The following is a 20,754-nucleotide window of genomic DNA, read 5'->3' as shown; positions in this document are numbered from 1 at the left end:
TGTTCTATCTCAGTGAGGTGACATCATGTGATCGACGACACCCTGACCTGTAAGCTGTGTTCTGTCTCAGTGAGGTGATATCACGTGACCCACAACACCCTGATCTGTAAGCTGTGTTCTGTCTCAGTGAGGTGATATCATGTGACCCACGACACCCTGACCTGTAAGCTTTGTTCTGTCTCAGCGAGGTGACATCTCATGACAGACGACACCCTGACCTGTAAGCTGTGTTCTGTCTCAGTGAGGTGACATCACGTGACTGACGACACCCTGACCTGTAAGCTTTGTTCTGTCTCAGCGAGGTGACATCACATGACAGATGACACCCTGACCTGTAAGCTTTGTTCTGTCTCAGCGAGGTGACATCATGTGACCCACGACCATGCAGGTCAGCAGCAGTCAAGGGGTTAAAGACACACAGCAGCTGGCTGACACTCCCACTCACTTTGTACATGACCCCTCCATGGAGGGAGAGGGGGGAGGGGGGAAGTATGTTGAGATGTGTGTGTCCATCTGTCTGTCTGCTCTGGTCTAAACCTGGTTTGGTTTGTGTGTGTGTGTGTGTGTGTGTGTGTGTGTGTGTGTGTGCATGTGTTCATGCATCCATACATGCATGTGTGTTTACCAATTTTTGTAAAATGCCTTTTGCCCTTTTCAGAGAAGAGACACAATATAAATTCATGTTGTTGCTATTATCATTATCATTAGTAGTAGTAGTAGTAGTATCATCATTATTATTAACATCATTACAATAATCATCATGTCTGCATGTCTGATTATCTTAAGTGTCTTTGTGCCTGCCTGTGTGACTGTCTATGTGTCTGTCGGGCACTGAAAGCAAAACACGCCCACATTTGTATTCAGCAGGGCTAACATCTGGCACACTAACAACGCACGCACGTTGACATCTAATAGGCTTTAGGCCTGGCTGGACTGGCTCTGTTACTTCATCAACAGCGAGGAATGACAGCGAACAGCTATTATGTAACAGCGCCGCTGATAAGCATCCTAACTCAGTCCGCTCTGCTCATACACACCCACAAAACAGATCTAGCTGAGAGGCTACACCTAGTGCACTGAGGCCAGGAGTGGGCCTGATAATTAAGGAACAACAGCTAATGATGCAGCTGGTAAACAGTCGTTCAGGCTTGTGACAGACTGGTGCCAAGTCATGTCAACTTTTTCCATCAAAGCAGAGAAATTCGCACGTGGCGGAGGTTGCTCATGCTCACATATTATCATACATGATTATGCATTTACAAGACATGTATGCGTCAAAACAATCAAGAGATCAAACAACTTGTAAGTAACTTCACATTCCAATCCACAATGAATGATGCATCTATGAACACCTTACTGTTTTTGTTTTTTTCTGTCTTCCCCCTCCATCTCAACTTCCCTCCCAAAGCACAGCCTGTTGCTCCCGCCTCCCCCTCCCTCTCTCTCATTCTTTCAGTACAAAAACAACCGCTTACCTCTCTTGTTTCGGCACAGATTTTACAGAGCCACAGGGGTTGTTTGTTGCAGTTGAAGGTGTCGACCCCACACTTGGCACACACCGCCTGCCAGCACACAGCACTTTGTTAGGCAAGACAGCACACTGTTGTCATGTTTCAACAGAGAAAAACTGTATGAGAACATCCATCCCATTCATGGCACACTCACAGGCTTGCCTACCCCCAAATTTACTTTTCAGGAACAACACACATGAGAACCAGGGACAGGGTATTATTTTCTGGAACATCTCAGCAAACATACACAGTCGGTGCTTACACGCATGTGCATTGGTCTTGCCGAAGTTACTTTGCCAGTGACGGAAATCAAGTGGACTTTCATAAAATAGCTTCGGTACTATTCAGACAGTTCCGACTTTTCACAAAGTGGCTTCGGTAATATTTAGCAGCATTTTTGTAAGTCTTAATTAAGTGTCTTCAGCAATGGTCAGAATACCATCTAAGGGTACACTTGTACCCACTAGATACTTCGGGAAAAAAATGTTACGGTCAGATTTTTTTAATTTTCCAGGACATGCAGCAAATATCTGTATTTCCAGGACACCCTGTCCATTCTATCAATTTTCCGGGACAAATACGGGCCCTCAGTAACGGTAGACATGCGTGCACTGATCACTGAAGCCCACCATCATCTTCTTCTCCCTTAAGTCTGTGAAGAGTTGTTGGGGCACCGAATGGAAGAACTCTTCACCAGATTCATCCAGGCCTGTCAGTTGTTAAAGCGTGGGTCTCTCTGTAAGTGGTCCCCGATCCATTCTGCAATTTGTCAGTCCATCATTTTTCCCCCCCTCCATGTCCCTCCAGTAACAGTTCCTTGGAGGATTGTTTTTGCAAGGCCACTGGATCTTGTTACAAGGCCATACCCATGTTTTCTTTTCTTAACCCATGTCAGCAGATCTTCATAGGTCCAGTGTGCTGCTTGATGCTGTGGCACACTTAACACTCTCCATACGAACGGCGAAAGAGACAACGTTAATAGCGTTTCACCCCAATTACCATCATCAAAATATTGCAGGCGGAAGGCTCTTATACTGAAGATGACAGCATTGCTGAAGACAGTGGGGGTCTGTGTAGAGGAGAAGAGAGGACTGGCCGTACTGAGTGAGTTAATCTTCATAGGTCCAATGTGCTGCTTGGTGCTGTGGCACACTTAATCTTCATGGTCCAATGTGCTGCTTGATGCTCTGGCACACTTAATCTTCACAGGTCCAATGTGCTGCTTGATGCTCTGGTACACTTAATATTCATGGTCCAATGTGCTGCTTGATGCTCTGGTACACTTAATCTTCATAGGTCCAATGTGCTGCTTGGTTCTCTGGCACACGTAATCTTCATAGGTCCAATGTGCTGCCTGGTGCTGTGGCACACTTAATCTTCATAGATCCAATGTGCTGCTTGGTGCTCTGGCACACTGAATCTTCATGGTCCAATGTGCTGCTTGGTGCTCTGGCACACTGAATCTTCATGGTCCAGTGTGCTGCTTGGTGCTCTGGCACACTTAATCTTCATGGTCCAGTGTGCTGCTTGATGCTGTGGCACACTTAATCTTCACAGGTCCAGTGTGCTGCTTGGTGCTCTGGCACACTTAATCTTCGTAGGTCCAGTGTACTGCTTGATGCTGTGGCACACTTTATGGTCCAATGTGCTGCTTGATGCTCTGGCACACTTAATCTTCATAGGTCCAATGTGCTGCCTGGTGCTGTGGCACACTTAATCTTCATAGGTCCAATGTGCTGCTTGGTGCTCTGGTACACTTAATCTTCATGGTCCAATGTGCTGCTTGATGCTCTGGCACACTTAATCTTCGTAGGTCCAGTGTGCTGCTTGGTGCTCTGGCACACTTAATCTTCGTAGGTCCAGTGTGCTGCTTGATGCTGCGGCACACTTTATGGTCCAATGTGCTGCTTGATGCTCTGGCACACTTAATCTTCATAGGTCTGGTGTGCTGCTTGATGCTCTGGCACACTTAATCTTCATGGTCCAATGTGCTGCTTGGTGCTCTGGCACACTTAATCTTCATGGTCCAATGTGCTGCTTGATGCTCTGGTACACTTAATCTTCACGGTCCAATGTGCTGCTTGGTGCTCTGGCACACTTAATCTTCATAGGTCCAATGTGCTGCTTGATGCTGTGGCACACTTAATCTTCATAGGTCCAATGTGCTCCTTGGTGCTGTGGCACACTTAATATTCACAGGTCCAACGTGCTGCTTGGTGCTGTGGCACACTTAATATTCACAGGTCCAACGTGCTGCTTGATGCTGTGGCACACTTAATCTTCATAGGTCCAATGTGCTGCTTGGTTCTCTGGCACACTTAATCTTCATAGGTCCAATGTGCTGCTTGGTGCTCTGGCACACTTAATCTTCATGGTCCAATGTGCTGCTTGGTTCTCTGGAACACTTAATCTTCATAGGTCCAATGTGCTGCTTGGTGCTGTGGCACACTTAATCTTCATAGGTCCAGTGTGCTGCTTGATGCTCTGGCACACTTAATCTTCATAGGTCTGGTGTGCTGCTTGATGCTCTGGCACACTTAATCTTCATAGGTCTGGTGTGCTGCTTGATGCTCTGGCACACTTAATCTTCATGGTCCAATGTGCTGCTTGGTGCTCTGGCACACTTAATCTTCACGGTCCAATGTGCTGCTTGATGCTCTGGTACACTTAATCTTCACGGTCCAATGTGCTGCTTGATGCTCTGGTACACTTAATCTTCACGGTCCAATGTGCTGCTTGGTGCTCTGGCACACTTAATCTTCATAGGTCCAATGTGCTGCTTGATGCTGTGGCACACTTAATCTTCATAGGTCCAATGTGCTGCTTGGTGCTGTGGCACACTTAATCTTCATAGGTCTCGTGTGCTGCTTGATGCTGTGGCACACTAAATATTCATAGGTCCAATGTGCTGCTTGGTGCTGTGGCACACTTAATATTCATAGGTCTGGTGTGCTGCTTGATGCTGTGGCACACTTAATCTTCACAGGTCCAATGTGCTCCTTGGTGCTGTCGCACACTTAATATTCATAGGTCCAACGTGCTGCTTGGTGCTGTGGCACACTTAATCTTCATGGTCCAATGTGCTGCTTGGTTCTCTGGCACACTTAATATTCATAGGTCCAACGTGCTGCTTGGTGCTGTGGCACACTTAATCTTCATAGGTCCAATGTGCTGCTTGGTGCTCTGGCACACTTAATCTTCATGGTCCAATGTGCTGCTTGGTTCTCTGGCACACTTAATCTTCATAGGTCCAATGTGCTGCTTGGTGCTGTGGCACACTTAATCTTCATAGGTCCAATGTGCTGCTTGATGCTGTGGTACACTTAATATTCATAGGTCCAACGTGCTGCTTGGTGCTGTGGCACATTTAATCTTCATAGGTCCAATGTGCTGCTTGATGCTGTGGCACACTTAATCTTCATGGTCCAATGTGCTGCTTGATGCTCTGGTACACTTAATCTTCATGGCCCAATGTGCTGCTTGGTGCTCTGGTACACTTAATATTCATGGTCCAATGTGCTGCTTGATGCTCTGGCACACTTAATCTTCGTAGGTCCAGTGTGCTGCTTGATGCTGTGGCACACTTAATCTTTGTAGGTCCATTGTGCTGCTTGATGCTGTGGCACACTTTATGATCCAATGTGCTGCTTGATGCTCTGGCACACTTAATCTTCATAGGTCTGGTGTGCTGCTTGATGCTCTGGCACACTTAATTTTCATAGGTCTGGTGTGCTGCTTGATGCTCTGGCACACTTAATCTTCATAGGTCTGGTGTGCTGCTTGATGCTCTGGCACACTTAATCTTCATAGGTCTCGTGTACTGCTTGATGCTCTGGCACACTTAATCTTCATAGGTCTGGTGTGCTGCTTGGTGCTCTGGCACACTTAATCTTCACGGTCCAATGTGCTGCTTGATGCTCTGGTACACTTAATCTTCATGGTCCAATGTGCTGCTTGGTGCTCTGGCACACTTAATCTTCATAGGTCCAATGTGCTGCTTGGTGCTGTGGCACACTTAATCTTCATAGGTCCAATGTGCTGCTTGGTGCTGTGGCACACTTAATCTTCACGGTCCAATGTGCTGCTTGATGCTGTGGTACACTTAATCTTCATGGTCCAATGTGCTGCTTGATGCTCTGGCACTCTTAATCTTCATAGGTCCAATGTGCTGCTTGGTGCTGTGGCACACTTAATCTTCATAGGTCCAATGTGCTGCTTGATGCTGTGGTACACTTAATATTCATAGGTCCAACGTGCTGCTTGGTGCTGTGGCACATTTAATCTTCATAGGTCCAATGTGCTGCTTGATGCCCTGGCACACTTAATCTTCACAGGTCCAATGTGCTGCTTGGTGCTCTGGCACTCTTAATCTTCATAGGTCCAGTGTGCTGCTTGATGCTGTGGCACACTTAATCTTCATAGGTCCAGTGTGCTGCTTGATGCTGTGGCACACTTAATCTTCATAGGTCCAGTGTGCTGCTTGATGCTGTGGCACACTTAATCTTCATAGGTCCAGTGTGCTGCTTGGTGCTCTGGCTCACTTGTTAACTGGTGGTGTGATCACTTTATCTCATGCTCAGTATCTTGCGATAACAGCTCATTTCCATGCCTTGGATTCTCCTCAGGGTCCATGCCTCGAATGCTTACAGGAAGATGGGGTTCACCAGTGCACACAGAAATAGCCAAGGATAAATCTGCAAATATGTGGTGACACAGTATCAGTTGGGAGCATGACCGATATACTGCTCACTTTCACTGAGCTGAATGATCATGAACTGTTTCACCCTGACATGACGACATTCACAATCTCCCATGATATCATCCAATGGCCTTGCTGTGCAAACAATCCTCCAAGGAACTGTTAAGGCAAAGACTGAAAAACCAATGGACTGACAGCATTGCAGACTGGACAGTACAGGAAAACCATTTTGCAGAGACCCAGGCTTCGGCACACAATGGACAGACCTGGAGGAATGTGGTGAACAGTTCTTCTGCACACCGCCCCAATCATGGGCTCATCGGGATGACTTGAGGCACTTGGCGACGTGGCAGATGTGTATCACTGCTGACTTGCTTTCACTGCCGGTTACAGAAGGCTTTCTCCAAACACACACTGTGCATGGGGTTCTGCATTCCATTCACTTCCCTCCAATCCACATGGTCACTGATGTACACATGCAGTTCAACAGACACAAGAACACACACTCAAGACACATGCAAAAATACACACACAAACACACAAATGTATGCGTGCGCGCACGCGCACATACACACACACACACACACACACACACACACACACACACACACACACAAAAAAAAACAAAAACCGATAGGCCTAGTTAGCATCAGTTTGACATGGTACAGTATATGACACCAAAACACACATGTATGCACACACACACACACACACACACATGCGCACACACACACACATACACACAATCCATCAGAAACCATATGCGTGAAAAGCCATCAAAATAATAAAAGTAAAATATGCATGCATGAACCCTCACACCCCCACCCCACACACATGCGCGCGCGAGCACACACACACACACACACAAACAAACAAATGTGTGCATGCACATGCACACCTACTATTTCTCTTTCTGACACCCACACACCCTCCACCACAAACACACACCCCCCATCCTTGCCTCCTACCCCAACTATTTCACATATACCCTCCCCCAACACACACACCCTTCCCCCTACCACATGCAGACACAGTTATACACACACACACACACACACACACACACACACACACCGTTCCCCCACCTCTCTGTCTCTCTTCTATTCTGTATTTTTGTCTTTATTTCCCCCTTGATGGCTTGATGTAAAAAAAACAATTATTGCTTATTCAATTTACCATCATGAAATAAAATCTTGACTTGACTTGACCACACAAACAGATACACACTCTTCCCTCAACCACACACACCCACACCCACACACACAAACATACATATGCACGCACGCACACGCGTGCGCGCCTACACACACACACACACACACACACACAGAAGTCAAGTCTGACTCACTCCCTACTCCCAAACATTTCTTCACTCAGTTCGATAGATGGCGTGAGAACAAGCGCAGAGGCAGCCAAAAGAACAAGGCTGAGCAGGAAACAGCTTGCGACAACACAGCACAACGTAGTACACCCACAACATGTACCGACTTCATCTTCTGGGGAGGCCTGCCCCCCCCCTCCCCCCCCCCCCGCCCCCCCCACCCCCACCCCCCCCAAAAAAAAATCCTAACATGGGCAGCAGATGGTTTTTAGGATTGCGACATGTGGGAATGACATGACTCAGCTGATCTAAATACAGGTCTAATCAACAAGCATACATGCAATCGGATTATGTGATCATGTGTCTGCTTTCCTAAAAAAAGGAAACTTTTCTTGTTGTTTTCTGACTCACTGCAGTGGTAATAACTTCTTCCTACATCCCTCTTGCTGTCAAACACACACACACACACACTCTCTCTCTCTCTCTCTCTCTCTCTCTCTCACATACACACATTCTCTCTCTCTCTCACACACACACACACACTCTCTCTCTCTCTCACACACACACACATACACACATACTCTCTCTCTCACACACACACACCAACACACACACACATAATCACACAGACATGCACATACACACAAATACACACACACATGTTGTACACAATTTAGCGAGCAACCCCAAGGCTTTCCTGATTAATTTAAATGTCTTGCAGTCAAGACCAATTAGAAGTTTAATTTACTCATTCCGTTTGAATGCCATGCAAACTAAATTTTGCAAAAATATACAGTCTTTGTGCAGAAAAGAAGTAAATGTCAAAAGAAGCATACATCTATCACATATTTGTTCCAAGAACAAAACAACTGGTCTTTCTAAAACTAGCTGACCAGTTTTCATGAAATACATATTTGTCCTTATAAGATGTTTTGAATGATCATCATTACTTCCAAATATTCTGAATGTTTGAATTATAGTCAACCCCCGAAAGCAGAGCATGGCTGCCTACATGGCGGGGTAAAAATGGTCATACATGTAAAAAGCCCACTCGTGTACATATGAGTGAACGTGGTAGTTGCAGCCTATGAACGCAGAAGAAGAAGAAGAATCAAAGTCCAGTTGATATATACCTTTCATTGATTTTGTTTTTGCTATAACAGTGCATGATTTTTAATGTTGTAGAAATGTTTATAATTCACTGTCAGTCGGTCCAGTCCTTTGTACCTACTCCTTTTCCACCACTCCGCCACTTCAGTCATCCTAACCGCCTCTACCTATGCATGCTCCACACCCATCTTCTATGTGCACATACACACATGCACTTATTTCTAACAGTAGTATCACTGAACAGTGAAAAGACGTTCAAGAAAGAAGTTGCTGTACACACACAAAACACACACAAGCGTATGTGCGCTTGCACACATGCGCACACAAACACCACCCTCTCTTTCTCTCTCTTACTCTCTCTCTCACACACACACCATATAAGCACACACAAACACACACATACCCACCACAATCAAACACACACACACACATCACACACACACACACACACACACACACACACAAACAACCCCATCACTATCACCCCAAACACACACACACACACACAAACACACACACACACACACACACAGCAGTGTACCTTTTTGCAGTCATCACAGAAGGTAGGGGAGGCCCCCAGCAGACCAAATTCATCCCCACACAGAATGCACTGTGTGCTGCCATTGCCGATGGCGTTCTTCTTCATGTTGTCAAGCTTCTCAACCAGTCTCCTGAAAATAACTACTGTGTTCATCGTCACCATCATCACCACCATCATCATTGTCGTCTTCATCATCATCATCACCACCATCATCATCACTGTCATCATCATCACCGTCACCATCATCATCATCATCATTGTCATCATCACCATCACTGTTGTCATCATCATCATCGTCACCATCATCATCATCGTCATCCTCCTCCTCCGCCTCATCTCATAATCGTCATCATCACCATCACCATCATCATCATATTCATTATGGACAGGTTCTCAACCTCCTGCAGGCGCTTTGGACTCACCATCAGCCTCAGCAAGACCGAGTCCATGTACCAACCAGCTACCTCACAGAACGCCAGTGCCTCCCCCCCACCTGCAATCAAGATCGATGACACAGAGATCAAGTCAGTCGACAAGTTTTGCTACCTGGGCAGCACCCTATGCAGCAACGGAGCCCTTGATGCAGAAGTGACGCTGCGCATCACCAAGGCCAGCTCCACCTTTGGCAGACTCAACAACAGGCTGTGGAACAACAAAGGCATCAGGTTCAGCACCAAAATCAAAACCTACAGAGCTGTTGTGCTGACCACCTTGTTGTACTGCTGTGAAACATGGACGACTTATCGCTGTCACTTTAACAACTTGAGCAGTTTTACCAGAGATGCCTAGAAAGATCCTCGGCATAAAGTGGCAAGACAGGGTCTCCAACCTCCAGGTCCTAGAGAGGAGCAGCCTGCCCAGCATCGAAAGGCTGCTGATCCAGTGCCAGCTACGCTGGACAGGACAAGTTGTCCGCATGACAGACAGCAGGATCCCGAAGATGCTCTTGTATGGCCAGCTGAAGGAAGGCCACCATGAACTTGGAAGACCCTGCAAGCGCTTCAAGGACACCTTGAAGACAAACCTCAAAGCCTGTGACATAGACATCGTTTCCTGGGAAACTGATGCCCTTGACCGCTCTCGCTGGAGGATGCTGTGCTCTAGTGGCATAAAGACGTTTGAAAACAAGAGAATGCTGGCCATTAAGTAGAAGTGTGAGCGAAGGAAGCAGGGCTCAACTTCTGGAGACGTTTTTCCTTGCAACACCTGTGGGAAGTGCTGCGCATCCAGAATCGGCCTCTTCTCCCATATGAGGACACACACTGACAGAAAAGCCTGCCTGCCTACTTGTCCATCGGTCCGACGGGAGACTCCATTATATATATAGACACACACACACGCACAAACACACACCTCAGCTGTCAAATTTACACATCATGTGCACACACACACATCTCGTTCCATACATTCTAAGCCTCAGGCAACCCATCAATTTCATGTTAACATTTCTTCTCCTCTTTTTTTTTTTTTTTTTTTTTTTTTTTGCTTCTTCTTTTTTTCTTTGTTGTTGTTTGTTTTTTTGTTTTGTTTTTTGTCTTATTCAGTCTCCAGAACGATTATTTGCTGACTGCTTCAGACAGAATGGGAACAAATCAGCTGGGCCCAGTATCTTGGCTTATTTACCTGTATTGTATGATTGTATGATATTGTATATAAACACACACATGTGTGCACGCACGCGCGCGCGCACACACACACACACACACACACACACAAACTCGAACTGCACAAGCAAAATCAATCAAGTAAATATAGGTTATCTATGGCCAAGTATATGCACACACAAATTACACCCTCACGCCCTTACCTGCTCCCTCTCACACACACACACACACACACACACACACACACACACATTCACTACACATGTAAAATCAATCAAGCAGAGCAGGTAACAATTACAAAATTATACACCTCCTCTAATGCTGAGCACAAACACACACAGATTACACCCCCACCCTTACCTGTGCTAACAGACCCCCACCCCCCCCACCCTCCCCAACACACACACACTCTCTTTCTCGCTCTCTCTCACAGTATGAGGTGATGCCAAACAACCCCACCCCATCCCGATGACCTCACTTCACACACACACACACACACTCTCTCTCTCTCTCTCACAGTACCAGACAATGCCAAACACCCCCACCCCCATCCCCATGACCTGACTACACACACACACTCTCTCTCTCTCTCTCTCACAGTACCAGGCAATGCCAAACAACCCCACCCCATCCCCATGACCTCACTACACACACACACACACTTTTTTTTCTCTCTCTCTCTCTCTCACAGTACCAGGCAATGCCAAACAACCCCACCCCATCCCCATGACCTCACTAGACACACAAACTCTCTCTCTCTCTCATCTCACAGTACCAAGCGATGCCGAACAACCCAACCCCATCCCAATGTCCTCACTACATACACACACACACACACACAAGCACACACTCTCTCACAGTACCAGGTGATGCCCAAAAACCCCACCCTAACCCCCACCCCCATCCCGATGTCCCATATCACACCCCCATTCTGAAGACCTCACCCCACCCCCATCCTGATGACCTCACCCCACCCCCATCCTGATGACCTCACCCCCATCCTGATGACCTCACCCCCATCCTGATGACCTCACCCTACCCCCATCCTGATGACCTCATCCCACCCTAATCCTGATGACCTCACCCCACCCTAATCCTGATGACCTCACCCCACCATAATCCTGATGACCTCACCCCACTCTAATCCTGATGACCTCACCCCACCCCAATCCTGACCCCACCATAATCCTGATGACCTCACCCCACCCTAATCCTGATGACCTCATCCCACTCTAATCCTGATGACCTCACCCCACTCTAATCCTGATGACCTCATCCCACCCTAATCCTGATGACCTCACCCCACTCTAATCCTGATGACCTCACCCCACCCCAATCCTGATGACCTCACCCCACCCTAATCCTGATGACCTCACCCCACTCTCTCCTGTTCCACCTGGTCCAGGTAGTCTGCCTTGTGAATGACCCGCATGATCTGCTCCTGCTCCTCCATCGACAGGTTTTCTGCGCGCTGGAAAGACCCCATGCGGTTGGTGTGCACCGACCAGCCTGTGCCCAGCCTGGCAGAAAACAAACACAAGATTCAAGATTTCAAACTGAAGACCGAAACAGGAAGAAGAGATGGCGAAAACAGAGAAAAACAGAATTTGCAAGGAATGTAATATGGGAACTGTTGAGGATGAATTTAATTTTTGTTTTAGAATGTCCTAAATGTATTGTAATTCAAAATAAATTGATACGACATAAACATTAATCACATATGTCAATGTTCAGTTTATGCAATTCATTCAGTGCTGGGGAGAAAACACAACTTAATTCAGTTAAATTCATAAAACTTGCAAAGGGTGTGTAACTTACGTTACATCTAAAACATACTTGTCAGTATGTTTAAGTTTGATTTGTTTTGATGCAAATCATTATTGGTGTATGTGTTTTTGTGTGCGTGTGCGTGTGTGTGTGTGTGTTTTAGCATGTTTCGGAAATACTGATGGACTGAAGTTGTGATTTAATCAGTATGCATTTTTACTGTATCCATTACAACCCAAAATGGGCAAAAGGATTAAATTTCTTTGAATCTTTGAATCTTTTGATCAACCTGTGAGCACTGTTGGGTGTGCCAAAGATCAAAACGAGTATGTTATTGTTAACCTGAAATCTGAACTGATTGGGGACACAAAAAGTACCCAGCATGCACAACTAAGAAGATGGAGAATGGATACCTGAACTATGAGAACTATAGTATCAAAATCAAAATCATAAACAAACAAATGCCACATATTATAATCCAAGTCAAAGACTGGTGGACTGATTAGGGACGCAAAAAGTACCCAACATGCACAACTATGAAGATGGAGAATGGATACCTGAACTATGAGAACTATAGTATCAAAATCAATATCATAAACAAACAAATGCCACATATTATAATCCAAGTCTAAAGACTGGTGGATTGATTAGGGACGCAAAAAGTACCCAGCATGCACAACTATGAAGATGAAGAATGGATACCTGAACTGTATAAACTACAGTATCAAAATCAAAACAATAAATGCTACAATGTATATCATCAGCAAAACCAGAGCAACTGAAAGATTCAAACACCAGGAAACCATCCCAATTCCCGTGGTATAATGAAGAAAATTACACCCAGTTGAAATGATTAATTTCATTAAATATAATCCGCCACACACACACACACACACACACACACACACACACACACACACACACACACACACAGAGAGAGAGAGAGAGAAACAAACAAGAAATCTTGCACATTTACCAAAAACTTTCAGTAAGAATCATTATCATGCCAATAATGTCAAACGTTTGATCTGCTTGTCAATTTCATTCCTACGAGTAGGGATCAGAATGAAGATGAAAGACTGCCTCATGAAGTCTCTTAGTTCTGTATACAATGTGTGTGTGGTAGGTCTTTGACTAGTTTGAGGTGAATGAATAATGTTGAATCTTACTTTTTGTGTTTAGGGTCTAATAATATGGTGGTGATGATGATGATAATCAAAATTCTCCTCCTCCTCCTCATACTACTACTACTATTACTAATTATTGTCATTACCATTATTAACGTTATCATTATCATTAAAGCACTGAATCATGTGCACAGACAATATCAAAGAGCTTTCACACTGGTCATTCACAAACACGAATAACTCAGATTTCAGAGGGATCAAAGAGAACACTTATATCATACAAAAATTATAGAGACCCGGAGAAACTGTAGATCAGAAAGGGGAAGGAAGAGGAGTGAGGTGGAGAGGGGGGTACGGGCCATTTCAATCAATTCATCCACATGGACTCAAATTCACATCAGGAGTAGGTGCGGTTCAGGATTACACATGGAAGTTAGCACCTACAACCAAGGAAAATAATTGACTGTTGATGTCAAGTCAGCAAAGAGAAGCAGCTGCAATAACAATATGTACTGCCCAAAAGAATTAATTTTTAAAAATCTATTCTGTGGTTTGTTCATAAATATATAGAAACTGCTGATGTATCCTGTTTGTTGCAATGCTGACATTTTTTTTTTAATGATTATTAAGTAAATATCATAACGATAGGAAGCATGACAAAGGTAATAATAAATTAATTTTACAGATGAGACAAAAGAGATGATGTAGCTTCTCGTAAGACTAAAACCAAGGCACAGAGTCATGCTTGCATATGTGTGTTTGAATGAACAGGAGCAACCATCAAAACTGACTGTGTCAAAAAAAGATCAAGTAAAAAATAAAAATTTTAAAAAAATTCTAAAGAGAGAGAGAATTTTTGTTATATATACATCCTGTTTTCAAGGCAAATGTTGTTCTGACCTATTTTTCTGTGGGTGCTACCATTCTGTTGCTGGTTGCTGCTGCTATTGATGACGATGATACCATTTGTGATTTTGTCTGTTTTTAATTGCTGCACAATTGGTAACTGGCACAATAAAAGCAGCAGTTTTTGTTTTTCACTTCAGTTTCATCACGTTCAAAAGCAAGAAAAAAACAACAACATTGCATTCTATTTTTTATTGCCCTCAGAAAATAAAATTCATTCATTCATTCACTACTGCCCACCTACCAATCTCCCTGACTCACTCTATCTCTATCTCCATCCCATTCCTCACTCCCCCCATTGCGAAATACTTTCATGCAGACAGACTTTTCCCCAAGGTGGAAGTGGGTGGGACTAGGACTGACAAAAACAAAAGGAAACACTCTCTCCTCCTCTTCATCACTCTGTAGCCTTTGGATCTCTTGTCTGCGTGCCTGTCTGTGTATGTGTATCTGTCTGTCTGTGTGTCTGTCTGTGTGTCTGAAATTCATAGAGTTAAACAGTTGTGGAATCGCTATGAAAACAGGACCAGATCTAACTTAAGCAAATCACAATGTGTGTGCGCACTTGTGCATGTGTCTGCACGCATGTGCATGTGTGTGCACAACCATGCACTAAAGTATATCCTGACTTGCTCCTCTGCTTCAGTAAAATTAACATCTGCTTTCTCTTATACCTCACAACACGGATCTGAGAAACAGAATTCAGAAGATTCTGTTTAAAAGACACAGTGACAGCACCACCACCACCCCTACCCCGCCCCCACCCCCCACCATCCCCCATGCGGCATCTCTCTCTCAGTGACTGCCCCGGACTCCATGACACAGATCAATAGGCCATTGAGGATCCACCTCTCACATTTCCTGTCTGCACTGAGGGCAGGGGGTTGCTATCTTTTCCTGCGACAGGGAGCACTGCAGGTCTACCATGGGGCATGTGCTCACAGCGGGTCACTACCCAGGGTGTTCACTCTAGGTCCTATTGTCGTCCACAGTTTACTACTGTCTGGTATTGTAAAAGGACACACACACACATACACACACACACATACACACACAAACGCACACCCACTCTCTCTCTCTCTGATCTTCCATTTGGAAGCCTGCCAAAAAGACAGTCTCACAATGTCTCTCCCCTAAAAAAACAAAAAAAAACAAAAAAAAAAACTCTTCTCCATTTAGCTTCTCCCACCCCCCACCCCCCACCTCACGCCCCACCCACCCCCGCCACCTGATCCATCCTCCCTACCCCCACTCCTGATGGTGACAGCATCCCCCCTCCCAAACTCAACCCCCACCCGGGGACATCTCTCTGAATGGCTACCCCTGATTCCATGACACAAAATCAATAGGCAGCAAGGGGATCCACCTTTCACATTTCCTGTCCCCACACACTGGGTGGAGGGGGTGGCAGGGGTGGGGGTGGAGATGGGGAGGGAGGGAGGGAGGGGTGGTTTGCTTTCTTTTGTGCCACAGGAAGCGCGGCTCCCCCACCGGACGTGTGCTCTCTGAGCAGGTCACCGTCACCATGGTCTGCGATGACTTGATTGGACTCCCGCCCACACCCCACCGCACCCTCCCCCCACCCCACCCCCATGGTGCAGGCTCGACTTGCCTTTCCTGTCTGTTGTGCCGTCTTTCTTAGATCCTGCCGCCACCTACCGTGGTCTCTTTAATTAAGAGTTTGACTTTTTGTCCTGTTTTGTCTACTACCTACCAGTACCAGTCCTGTTTTGCCTACCATGCTGCACTCTCTCTCTCTCTCTCTCTCTCTCTCTCTCTCTCTCTCTCTCTCTCAAGCCCAGAAGATGAAAATCATTTCATATTTAACTGCAAAAGATATGATGAATTACGAAAAAAAAACTGCACCATTTTCAATACAGCTATGGCACAGAGAAAAGATTTGTTCAGCATACTGATGACAGAAAATGAAGATATGATACTTTCACTTGCAAAATATGTATCTGAGGCAATAAATATACGGAAAACGTCCATCATCAGTCCAAACACTCATTAATCAATTAAAAATTAGCATTGGTTCTATGAGGAAAAAAGCATAGATAAAAAGGAAGGGCTACATTTGGATGGTCAATCTCGACATTGTAATTATTTGATATGCTCGTATTGATATGATGGGTTTTGATGTTACATGCGTAATTATTTATTATATGATCTATGTAATTTAGTATGTGTTTGTATTGATATGTGTGTCCATGTTACATGCGTAAATATTTATTATATGATTTATCTGTACTTTGTTTTCTGTGTACTGTCCAAACCTTGGAGACAAACGACTGAAAAAAAGGCAAACTACCCCCCTGTCACATGTACTAAAATTTTAATCTAATGACAAAGTGCCAAAGTGTGTCGCAAATCTCTTCTTAGTTTATGTTGTTTCAATTCTGTTTTTGTTTTTTTCCTTTCAGTTCCATTTCATCTGTTTTGCACCATTTTGTTCTGATTAGTACCTACTGTGTCACCAGGGCTTTTCAGCTAATGACATTAAACATTTCAGTGTTCTCTCTCTCTCTCTCTCTCTCTCTCTCTCTCTCTCTCTGTCCGTCAAACATACACATACACACTTACACACATACAAACAAACACACACACTCATACATGAACATTTGTGCCTAGATAGTAGATACCACTCTCCCTCTCTCCCTCCTTCTCTCTTGTCTGTCTTGATTAATTGTTCCCCTCTATGCCAAGCCCTTCACCACCTCTCTCTCTGCCACACACTGATGAATGTTTTTTTGTCTCCATCCTACACCCCCCCTCCCTCTTCCCCCATCCTGTCCACTACTTCCCCCCACCCCCATGCCCTCCCCCCCCCCCCTCCCCAAGAGGAAGCCCCTCAGCCATCTCTGACTCCAGCATTATTTTGATAATGACTCACTCACTCAGTCTCTCAAAAAGAAATATATCTAGAACTGATCAATAATGCCACAGTGGTAATTTTAGTAACCTCTGAAAACAATCTGCACACATTAAAGACACACCAAAACACAGACTTTTGTGGAACAAGATGGGTTAATAAACCTAAGTAAACAGGGCATTCTATAATAATACAAAGAAAAGAAAACAAACAAAAAACAAAACATTTTAACTCCTATCATCATAATATTGACCATCCAGCGTCTGTCGCCTCCTCTCCAATAATACTAAAACTGAATCACATATTCCATGTACGGACGTACACACATCCACACACTCTGTGTCACACACACACACACACACACACACACACACACACACACACACAGAGAGAGAGAGAGAGAGAGAGAGAGAGAGAGAGAGCTCACATGAGCAGAATTCCAAACATTTACTGGCGGTTTGAAGTGATCTTTGAAAGAAGCATACACCATAAATACACCCATACAGTAACAGCAAAGCATGTAAAGCATATCTGATCAACAACAATGTATGTTCAATGCTGCACACACACACACACACACACACACACACACACACACACTCACTAACATTCACCAAATTATAATATCAAATACACTCACAGAATCACAGGGAAGCAACCCCAAACCAGGTATGTCCATGTATGCGAGTGGGTGTGGATGAGTGCATGTGCATGAAACATAAACAGAGACATGGATACAGAGATACAAGCAGACAGAGAGAAAAAGGAGGGGGAGGGTAGAGGGGGAGACAGGGAGAGTGACGCACACAGAGACAAAGATTGAGATAGGGAGACAGGCAAGCAGGCAGACAGATATATTTTGCTATCGAATAAGAGAGAGAGATAAATGGATACCAAAATATACAGAAAAATAGACAGAAAGAGGCACAGAGAGAAAGAGATAGAAAGGGAGAAAGACATAGAAAGACAGAGAGAGTCTGAGACAGAGCAAACACTTAACACTGAACACTGAAAGGTTTAATGTCATTAGCTGTACAGCTCTAGTGACATGGGTGTGCAAATCAGAACAATAATGATGAAAATAATGAAACAAAATAAAACAGAAAAGAAACATATTGGAAGTCAAATAAACTAAAACTCAACCATCCATTTTCCAAGTTCATGAAAAGAAAAGCGTTCCTTTTCTATCAATGTAATTAAGCTATTGACACAAATTTCGGAATTACTCTTCTTTCGAATATTATAGGCTTCAGCGATATACTTCATCAGTGATCTAACTGTCATTGTAATTCATTTTCAACACACTAATGATATCTTTACTTCTAGCAGCACTTGTTTTGAAAATAACACATTTTTCACGAATAGTATCATATGATTTGCAGCTAAATTTTAAAAAAAAGAAGTTTTTTTTAAAAATACATTTCAGCTTCCCTTTGGAACCCACACATTGGACAAGGGGAGAGTGTGGATGGTTCAGTGTAAAACCACCTTGGATACATGTGCATTCAAACCAAGTGTTCTGAGTCTAAATCTGGCAATACTTATTCTATGCCATTTATTTGATACTGTTCTGATATACTTCTCTGGCTTGAGCATACTTTTAAAACTAAAAAATGAATTACATTTTTCAGAACTTTTTAGAAGGCCAATTTTGTTTATATGAGGCAATTAATCTGTCCTTGAACTCTGAAATAAAGCTTTCTTCATATCCCACTCTGACACATCCACACAATCCCAGATCCATGGATAGTTGAATTCTTCTTCACATAGTATGTCCAATTTTCTTTCCCTTTGTCCTGCTCAGTGAATAACATTTCATGTGCCTGCTAACAAATTCTTGATGCAGGCAGCCTAGATAAGTTCAACCAATACTTTATACATTTAACATATGATTTGATATATATATATATAAAGGGTGTCTGCCAGTTTCTCCATATATTACTGTATTTGAAGCATGCATGGGAACTCGAGCGAGGCACAGAGAGAGAGACAGAAGAGATTCAGAGACGAGCGAGGCAGAGAGAGAGAAGAGATTCAGAGACTTGAGTGAGGCAGAGAGAGAGAGACAGAAGAGATTCAGAGACTTGAGCGAGGCAGAGAGAGAGAGAGACAGCAGAGATTCAGAGACTTGAGCGAGGCAGAGAGAGAGAGAGAAGAGATTCAGAGACTTGAGTGAGGCACAGAGAGAGAGACAGAAGAGATTCAGAGACTTGAGCGAGGCAGAGAGAGAGAGACAGCAGAGATTCAGAGACTTGAGCGAGGCAGAGAGAGAGAGAGAGAGACAGAAGAGATTCAGAGACTTGAGCGAGGCAGAGAGAGAGAGAGACAGAAGAGATTCAGAGACTTGAGCGAGGCAGAGAGATAGAGAGACAGAAGAGATTCAGAGACTTGAGCAAGGCAGAGAGAGAGAGAGACAGAAGAGATTCAGAGACTTGAGCGAGGCAGAGAGAGACAGAAGAGATTCAGAGACTTGAGCGAGGCAGAGAGAGACAGAAAAGATTCAGAGACTTGAGTGAGGCAGAGAGAGAGAGAGAGAGACAGAAGAAATTCAGAGACTTGAGCGAGGCAGAGAGAGACAGAAGAGATTCAAAGACTTGAGCAAGGAAGAGAGAGAGAGAGACAGAAGAAATTCAGAGACTTGAGCGAGGCAGAGAGAGACAGAAGACATTCAAAGACTTGAGCGAGGAAGAGAGAGAGAGAGACAGAAGAGATTCAGAGACTTGAGCGAGGCAGAGAGAGACAGAAGAGATTCAGAGACTTGAGCGAGGCAGAGAGAGAGAGACAGAAGATATTCAGAGACTTGAGCGAGGCAGAGAGAGACAGAAGAGATTCAGAGACTTGAGCGAGGCAGAGAGAGAGAGACAGAAGAGATTCAGAGACTTGAGCGAGGCACAGAGAGAGAGAGAGACAGAAGAGATTCAGAGACTTGAGCGAGGCAGAGAGAGAGAGAGACAGAAGAGATTCAGAGACTTGAGCGAGGCAGAGAGAGACAGAAGAGATTCAGAGACTTGAGCGAGGCAGAGAGAGACAGAAAAGATTCAGAGACTTGAGCGAGGCACAGAGAGAGAGAGACAGAAGAAATTCAGAGACTTGAGCGAGGCAGAGAGAGAGAGAGACAGAAGAGATTCAGAGACTTGAGCGAGGAAGAGAGAGAGAGAGACAGAAGAGATTCAGAGACTTGAGCGAGGCAGAGAGAGACAGAAGAGATTCAAAGACTTGAGCGAGGAAGAGAGAGACAGAAGAGATTCAAAGACTTGAGCGAGGCAGAGAGAGACAGAAGAGATTCAAAGACTTGA

The 20,754-nt window shown here is 44.6% G+C and overlaps 1 protein-coding gene across 2 annotated transcripts in view; it reads right to left on the bottom strand.

Annotated features, from left to right (window-relative positions):
• Positions 1-20,754, bottom strand: part of LOC143288517 (rabphilin-3A-like) — an 87,400-nt gene that overhangs the window by 51,951 nt on the left and 14,695 nt on the right. For both annotated transcript variants that reach the window (XM_076597099.1, XM_076597098.1), the window contains exons 3-5: positions 12,163-12,306; positions 9,183-9,312; positions 1,476-1,562 (exon numbers count right to left, since the gene is read on the bottom strand). In XM_076597099.1, coding sequence (XP_076453214.1) covers positions 1,476-1,562; positions 9,183-9,312; positions 12,163-12,306 — 361 coding nt within the window. The remainder of the gene's footprint in view (positions 1-1,475; positions 1,563-9,182; positions 9,313-12,162; positions 12,307-20,754) is intronic.

This window comes from Babylonia areolata, chromosome 12 (genome assembly GCF_041734735.1).
Source record: "Babylonia areolata isolate BAREFJ2019XMU chromosome 12, ASM4173473v1, whole genome shotgun sequence".
Lineage (NCBI taxonomy): Eukaryota > Metazoa > Mollusca > Gastropoda > Neogastropoda > Buccinidae > Babylonia > Babylonia areolata.
Note: the sequence above shows the minus strand (reverse complement) of the source record. Positions and strands in the feature narration are given on the sequence as shown.